This window comes from Mustela nigripes, chromosome 8, assembly GCF_022355385.1.
Source record: "Mustela nigripes isolate SB6536 chromosome 8, MUSNIG.SB6536, whole genome shotgun sequence".
NCBI classification, from domain to species: Eukaryota; Metazoa; Chordata; class Mammalia; order Carnivora; family Mustelidae; genus Mustela; species Mustela nigripes.
The window spans coordinates 7,972,262-7,980,005 of NC_081564.1; the positions used below are offsets into that span (position 1 = coordinate 7,972,262).

Consider the following 7,744-nt stretch of genomic DNA (forward strand, 5'->3'; position numbering starts at 1 on the left):
GACCACCCGCAGGCGCGCGCTGACCACCCGCAGGCGCCTGCGTAACAATAAAGAACCTCTTGCTGATTGCATCCAGTGGCAGTGTTGGATTCTTGGGTAAGGGGATCCGCGGGTCTTTCAAGGGAACTTATTTGTGAGGCTTATTGTTAAAGGATTTTGTGTCCCCTTAGTGCCTGCAGTTTTTGGTCATGCTACTTCGAAGAATGAAGAGGTAGACCAGATGAAGAGTGGTGGGCAGCAAAGCAAAGTTTATTGAGCAAGAAAGAGTACAAAGCTCCTGGAGAGGGAGGGGGATGCAAGTGTTACCCTTAGAGTTTCTAAGTTTAGGGGTTTTTACGAGTTCTTTTGCATCTGCCTATTAGTTGATGTCTACGTGTTGATGGTCTTTTTATTTTTTGCTGACATTTGGGAGCTTATGTCTTACTTGCCCCTTGCCTATGGTATTGACAAATGCTTTTGTGGTTGTCCTATTTTAGGATGCTTTGCATAAGTCATTTCTGCAAAGGCTGCAAAGCAGAATATCAGTGCGGTCCTGTCTAAGCTGCAAACAGGATGTCAGTGCTGTTTTATTTTAGCTGTCCGGACTGCATCATATTTTCTTGTTAGGGATCCTAGCCCTGACTACCTAACTGGCCAACTAACTCCTAACATTATCTCTGGAGAGACAAGAGTAGATCTCTTCACCCGCCTACTGCCAGACTGTTGTTAAGTTTGTGCCGAAGCCTTAACTGGATTCAGTCATGTCCAATGGTCTCAACACCCTATTCCCTCCAGTCTTTGTCCTTAGAACATCTCTCACAGTGAAGGGTAGGAGGGGTGAAGAATCTCCCATTGTCTGGGCCCAGTTCAAAGGTCAACCAGTGGTCACATCCTCTTGATTCTCTTCTTCAACATCACCCTAAGAGCCAAGTTCATTGCTGCCTCAGGCTATTTCTTCAGCTAGTCCCTCAGACAGAATAGTCTGTTCAATGTTCCTACAATTGATTTCTCATTCAGGTTTCTGGGCAAATAGTACCATTCAGGAACCTTCTTTGACATTGAGCTCAAATGAGTCCCTTTGTCACTATCCATTTCATTACTGTTTTCATTTCTACCCACATTCCTTATCATGGTTTCCTTGTTTACGGTCTCAAGGGCCCCTCATGTCAGCTCCAAGAGAGTAAGGCCTTGTCTGCCCTGAGTGTTCCCATTTTATCCCCAGTGCCTGGCAACCACCAGTAAATTTTTCCAAGAATCACGTCAGGCTCTCTGCCAAGATAATGAAATCCTTGAGGATGGAATGGACATACTTGTCTTTGAAACCTGTGTCCAGAGGGGAAGGAAATTCAATCTAGCCCTTCACTTCTTGCCCAGAGGCACACACTGGATTCTCCAAAACCTGAACCAGGAAGAATAGCTCAAGGAGCAGTGAGGGCAAATGAAGTTGCCTTTCCTTTCTTCCATAACAATAAAATTTCTAAGAATTAGCAACACCAGTACTCAGCCATAGGGAGAGGCCCCAAGAGGGACAGCACATTCTCAGGATGCCCACTCATGTTCTTTTGACTACCCCCATGACAACAGCTCACACCAATGGACCATGATGCAAATACCAAACTTTTGCCCTTAGCCTAAGCTCCCAAATACAAGATACCACTGATAGCTATGGTTCCTCACACTTGGCACATCTTTAGTTAAAATGGATCAGTGACACTATAGGTGTACTCCTGCTATCTAGTCCAAGAATGATTAAAAATTTAACCTCAGTTGTGGGTTTTTTAAGGGCTTAATTTGTATTAGTTGGACTATCCAGGGCCAAATAGCCAATAAAACTTGGTCCCATTATTAAATGGAAGAGATTATGTAAAATGTTTCTTAGCATAAGATCTGGCAGAACTCAGTAAGTTAGATTCTATTTTGCTTTAGTAGGGCCTGGCCATGGCATGCTAGAGAAATATCTGTTGACTTTCCATGCTTTCACACCCAACGCTACTGAACTTAAAGACACTGAAAACAAAACACTTCAACCAATGCACATATTTAAAAGAAAAAACTGTCTTTTGCATTTTTGTGTGTATCTCTTATTATTCCAGGAAAGTATAAATTTTTAAATGCTCAGCGACTACAAACTGCATTTTTAAAGAAATCATGAACTATGTTTTGAAACTAGGACAAATTTATTCATTCAAAAACTTGCCCAGGCTGAGTGTTTCAAATTCTGACTGGAAAACAGAAGTTTAGTGAAAGGTTAGCGCTATCTTTCTATTTCTTTTATTTATATACATATATATATTTTAAAACATTTATTTTTCATTTTTTAATTACATAAACTATACATTTTCAATGTAGGAAAACTCAGACCTACAGATAAGCAATGGTCTTAACTATATCCTTCCAGATTTTTCCCTTGGGACACAGATGACTGTATTTTGTTATATTAATTCCTGCCTCTCCAAAATAAACTCTTCAAAAACAATAAAAATCAAATAGTAAAAGTAAAGGTAGACTGGGTCCTAACTGTATCACAAATGCTCATTTATATTATATACAAGTCTATGTGCATTCATGTCAATTTCAACATTTAAAATCTAAATTGATGCTGTTAAAATAATACTAAAAGATTCCACTTAAAACACCAGCTATTTCCGAATAACTAGAATTTGATTCAGGCATGCTGCTGAGAAAGAGCCAAGTATTACTTTTTTCATTGAAATAAGTAGCCTTCTGGTATTGCATCCTTTGAAGAAAAGAAAGTCTTGCTGATTCAGTCGCAGGTGATTCACATATAGAGTTACTCATAAATTTTTCACTCATTCTGGTGTCCTTGAAAATATTCATCAAACATAGCAGAAGAGTCGTCTTCATGTTCCTGACACAAAGGAAACACAAAACAGAAAATATTCATTTCCCCTAAGTTAAACCGAGGACGTGCTGACCTATTTTTCAGATAATGCTCTTCCAAGAGATAATGTCCAGCTGCAATGTAGGTGTCTCTTACAGAGGCAAAAAGCATGACTGATAGAATCTTTCCAGCTTCGTGGTAAATTACTTATATCTCGTTGGAAGCATTTTTTTTTTTAAGATTTTATTTACTTGACAGACAGAGATCAAAAGAAGGCAGAGAGAGAGGAGGAAGCAGGCTCCCAGCTTAGCAGAGAGCCTGACGTGGGGCTCGATCCCATGACCCTGAGGTCATGACCTGAGCTGAAGGCAGAGGCTTTAACCCACTGAGCCACCCAGGCGCCCCTCGTTGGAAGCATTTTAACTTGAGTTTACACTTGCTCTCGGCTAATTTGCTTGAGATAGTGGCGTATGACAATCACCATAATGTGAGGGCGGCCCAAGTTCAATGGGCTTTCATCTACTCTCTGCACATACCCCCAAGCCCTGAGGACAAAGAAACTGGGTAACAGTGCCTCAATAACAGATAGAGTAAAACTGATACTGTTTTTGTTGAGGACAGATGTCAATTTCAGACACCCTCTCAACATGCCCGGTTACTACTGCTGCTAAGACAAAGGCTGAGGAGTTACTGGGATTACACAGGAGGCCACTGAGTGCTGGTAAACACGGTTACCAAAAGTCAATGATTAAAAATTACCTTTGGTTCTTTGAATTCTAAGTCTTCTCCATACTGAATGGCAAAATCAATATGCTGTAAAACAATGTTCATGCTTTCTTCGTCCGACTGATCGTAAGGCAAAAATCGAACCATGCTGTAGTCATCAATCTGCACGTTGGGAATTTCATAAAGGGTCATTCTGAAGCTGTACAAAATACTTAATTTTCAAGTTACACTTTAGTTTATAACCATTTATACTTCTGATTAAAAACATTTGTGTGTGGAAGGAGGAGGGGGGCGGGAGAGAGAACAAAAGCAAGACATCATTGATTTTCCTGACCTCTAACCTCCCAGTACACTCATTAACTTATTACTTAACTAGACACCTACTCTTTCATAGATATTTATCTGAATTCAACAACCATCGGAAGTTTCAAAAGGGTACAGACAGTTCTGAACTCCCCAAATGGTCTGGAATAATAGACATGTCAGTTAACTTATCAGCTACCAATAACTACTTCTAAATTAAACTACTGACCGGCCAGTCCACAGCCTGCCCCCACCTCCCTCCCCTCTGCAAGGAAACAGGATTGGACTGTGCTTTCTATAACGGTTGCCACTGCTTAGCTATGGGTAAACAGCTGACCAGGCCATTTAAAAAAAACTTGAAAAACTTACCAGTCCACATATAGCTTTAGTCAACTTTTTGAATTTTTTGCTTCGTAAGCCACTTGCGGAATCATCTAATAAAGAATACATGTCTGGGTCTAGAAACCTTTGAAAGTGAGAAAGAAAACTGATGAATAAAAGGAAGAATAAATCAGGAAACTAGATTTGTGACTAATAGATAATCACATCTCTGCAATTAAGATTTGATGATAATGGAAGACGTGAACTCACTTTTCAATTTCCTTTTTAGCTTTCTTGCTCAGCAGATCCATTTTTGTCATGATGTTAACTTGTGGAATTTCTAGAGAGATCATAGCACTCAGCGCTGCCAAAATGCCAGAAATAAACTGAAGGAGGGAACAGAAAAGGGAAGAGGAACTGTTGCGAAGAAAATTCACTGGTCTCCACATAAAAGAGAGGTTTTTGCTCCTCACAGAAACAAGACTGGCCTAAGTAAAAGAAATGCTTATCCTAAAGAAAAGACAGTCTACTAATTAGATGGATGACCCTTGGCTTCCAAAGGTAGTTACTGAATAAGGAGGAAAGAGGTAGATTTAATTTACAGTAATCATGGGGCACCAGACTGGCTTGGTTGGCAGAGCAAATGACTCTTGATTTCTGGGTTGTAAGTTCGAGCCCCATGTTAGATATAGAGATTACTAAAAAATAAAATCTTTTAAGCAGGGGGTGGGGGGTAGGGGGAATGCCTGGGTAGTTTAGTTGTTTAAGTGCCCAACTCTTGATTTCAACTAAGGTCATGATCTCAGGGTTGTGGGATGGAACCCCACATTGGGCTCCGTGCTGGGCATGGGGCTGGCTTAAGATTCTTTCTCTCCTTTTCCCTCTGCTTCTCCCTTCACTCTAAAATAAAAAATTTTACAATGATCACAAATCTCAATTTAGACGGTATCTTAACCTCTTTTCCACTGAATATTCCTTAAGGGCAATTAATGGGAAATTGAGTTCATACACTAGACAAAAGGCACTCAGAGAATTAAAAATACTTATAAAATATGCATCTGCCTCATTTTTCTTGGTAAGTAGTTTCCCCAAATCTATACGATATCATAACATCATCTTTGAGTTAAAAATGTGTCATTACAATAACTGAATAATAAAGGATACTAAATTATTCTGGAATATAGTTTCTGAAATGTCCAGAGGGCTGCGATCACAGAGTCCCTAAAGGAGGACTAAAAAAACCAGTAAGACTGATCTTCAAACCTTGAATGACTCCACCATGAACTGAGAATCGACGAGAAAAACTCCGCAGACTCGGAACTCCCATTGTTCCAGCTGCTGGACCAGCTGTTTCATCACGGGCAGGTGTGTATACAGCTCAATCTGACCTACATGAAGAACATGACAAGACTGATACAAACAGGAAATAGGTAGTCATCAAACTACACGAAAAGAATTTTCCTATAAGATGGTTAAAAAAGGGAACCAAAAGCGAGTGCTACAAAGGTGTTGTGTTTTTTGGGAATATTCATCAAGCTGTATGCTTAGGATGTATGTGCTTTTCTATGGGTTCAACTAAAATCAAGGGAAAATATTCTCTCTCTCTCTCTAAAACAAAGGGGGGACACCGGGTGGTTCAGTCCATTAAGTGTCTGACTCTTCATTGTGGCTGAGGGTTGTGAGATCGAGACCCACGTCGAGCTCCAATGGAGCCTGCTGAACATTCTCTTTCTCTCTTCCTCTACCTCCCCCAACCCTTGTACACACATACGCTTTCTCTCTAAAAATAAAAAATAAGGTAAAGTGAAATACTAAGTGAGGGAAAATAAAGTGAGAGCCACAAAGGATCACAGCTAGGTCAGCCTCAAGTCTAAAACCCACAAGCTGGCTTAAGAAGTTGTGTGTGTTGCAGGGGCACCTGGGTGGCTCAGGGGGTTAAAGCCTCTGCCTTCAGCTCAGGACATGATCCCAGGGTCCTGGGATCAAGCCCTGCATGGGGCTCTCTGCTCGGTAGGGAGCCTGCTTCCCCCTCTCTCTGTACCTGCCTCTCTGCCTACTTGTGATCTCTGTCTGTCAAATAAATAAAATCTTAAAAAAAAAAAAAAAGAAGTTTTGTGTGTGATTATCTGTCCCCTGCAAGCATCACCGCATGACATTTCCCTGGGTTTCCAGCACTCGGGCCACACTGGCCTTCTTGGGGCCCTAAACCCGCCTTACTCCTTCCTGCGTCAAGGTTTCTGGCACACTGTGCCTCTGCCTGGACCATGGACTCCTTCACCTTCACCCCACAGCCCAGCTTACAGGCCACGTGATCAGAAGCCTCCTAACCTTGTTGCTATGTGATGCTCTTCCTACTCCTGGGGAGCACCTGTCATAAATTAATATTAAGTGATAATCTGGGTGATTTTGTTCATTGTGTCTAACACTCCCACTTGACCGTGAGCTCTGCGACGGCAAAGACCATGGCTATCTGGGTGTCTGTGGTATTCCCAGCATATAAACTGAGCACTCAGTAAACTCACTGAATGAGTGAGAGCCAGTAAATAAGAGCTTTGCATCTCACTGCAGAGTACTTAAGAGCTAGGAAGGCTCAGTCCACTTTCTCTCACTCGGGACAGAATTAGCACAACTTCAAGGAACACGGCACATTCAAATTGCTGACTTACCTGGACAGTCAAAAAGGATATAGTCATCCTCCACGTGGCCAAGACAGCTCTCTAGCCAGTCAAAATTATTAGCAAAGTACTCCATGCAAAATACCAATCCTCCGTTGGGACCAAATCGCAGAGAGTCGTCCTCCATGACGTCATCTACCTCAATCAGTTCCCGGATGTCTGCAAAAGACAGGGCCCAGAATATAAGAATATCCATTCAAAAATTGTTTCCCTTGTTAGTGGTAGTTAATAATTATATAAATAAAAACTCACATGTATAAAAACTATATCTGTTTATGATTATTCACTGTAGTAGTGTTTGTGGGAACCAATTTAATTACTGTACACCCAGACAACGGACTCCTATGTAACCATTAAAAGGAGAAGCTCTTTATTTATTTTGTTTTAAAAGATTTTATTTATTTATTTGATAGAGAGAGATCACAAGTAGGTAGAGAGGCAGGCAGAGAGAGAGAGGAAGGGAAGCAGGCTCCCTGCTGAGCAGAGAGCCCAATGCGGGACTCGATCCCAGGACCCCAAGATCATGACCCGAGCCGAAGGCAGGGGCTTAACCCACTGAGCCACCCAGGCGCCCCGCCAAGAAGCTCTTTAAATATGGATGTGATGGGATGCCTGGGTGGCTCAGTGGGTGAAAGCCTCTGCCTTCCGCTCCGGTCATAATCCAGGGTCCTGGAATCGAGCCCTGCATTGGGCTCCCTGCTCAGTGGGGAGCTTGCTTTCCTCTCTCTCTCTGCCTGCCTCTCTATTTGTGATCTCTCTCTCTGTCAAATAAATAAATAAAAATCTTAAAAAAAAAAATGCCATCACTTGTGTTAACAACAGCAACAACAACAAAAAGACAAAGATCTGGGGCGCCTGGGTGGCTCAGTGGGTTAAGCCGCTGCCTTCGGCTCAGGTC

The 7,744-nt window shown here is 41.8% G+C and overlaps 1 protein-coding gene across 1 annotated transcript in view; it reads right to left on the reverse strand.

The window, feature by feature from the left end:
• Positions 1-2,016: 2,016 nt before the first annotated feature.
• GPN3 (GPN-loop GTPase 3) overlaps positions 2,017-7,744 on the reverse strand; it is a 14,992-nt gene continuing 9,264 nt past the window's right edge. Inside the window, exons 3-8 of the mRNA XM_059408396.1 lie at positions 6,838-7,005; positions 5,435-5,559; positions 4,442-4,557; positions 4,220-4,316; positions 3,581-3,709; positions 2,017-2,848 (exon numbers count right to left, since the gene is read on the reverse strand). Of these exons, the coding sequence (XP_059264379.1) occupies positions 2,786-2,848; positions 3,581-3,709; positions 4,220-4,316; positions 4,442-4,557; positions 5,435-5,559; positions 6,838-7,005 (698 nt within the window). The 3' untranslated portion in view covers positions 2,017-2,785. The remainder of the gene's footprint in view (positions 2,849-3,580; positions 3,710-4,219; positions 4,317-4,441; positions 4,558-5,434; positions 5,560-6,837; positions 7,006-7,744) is intronic.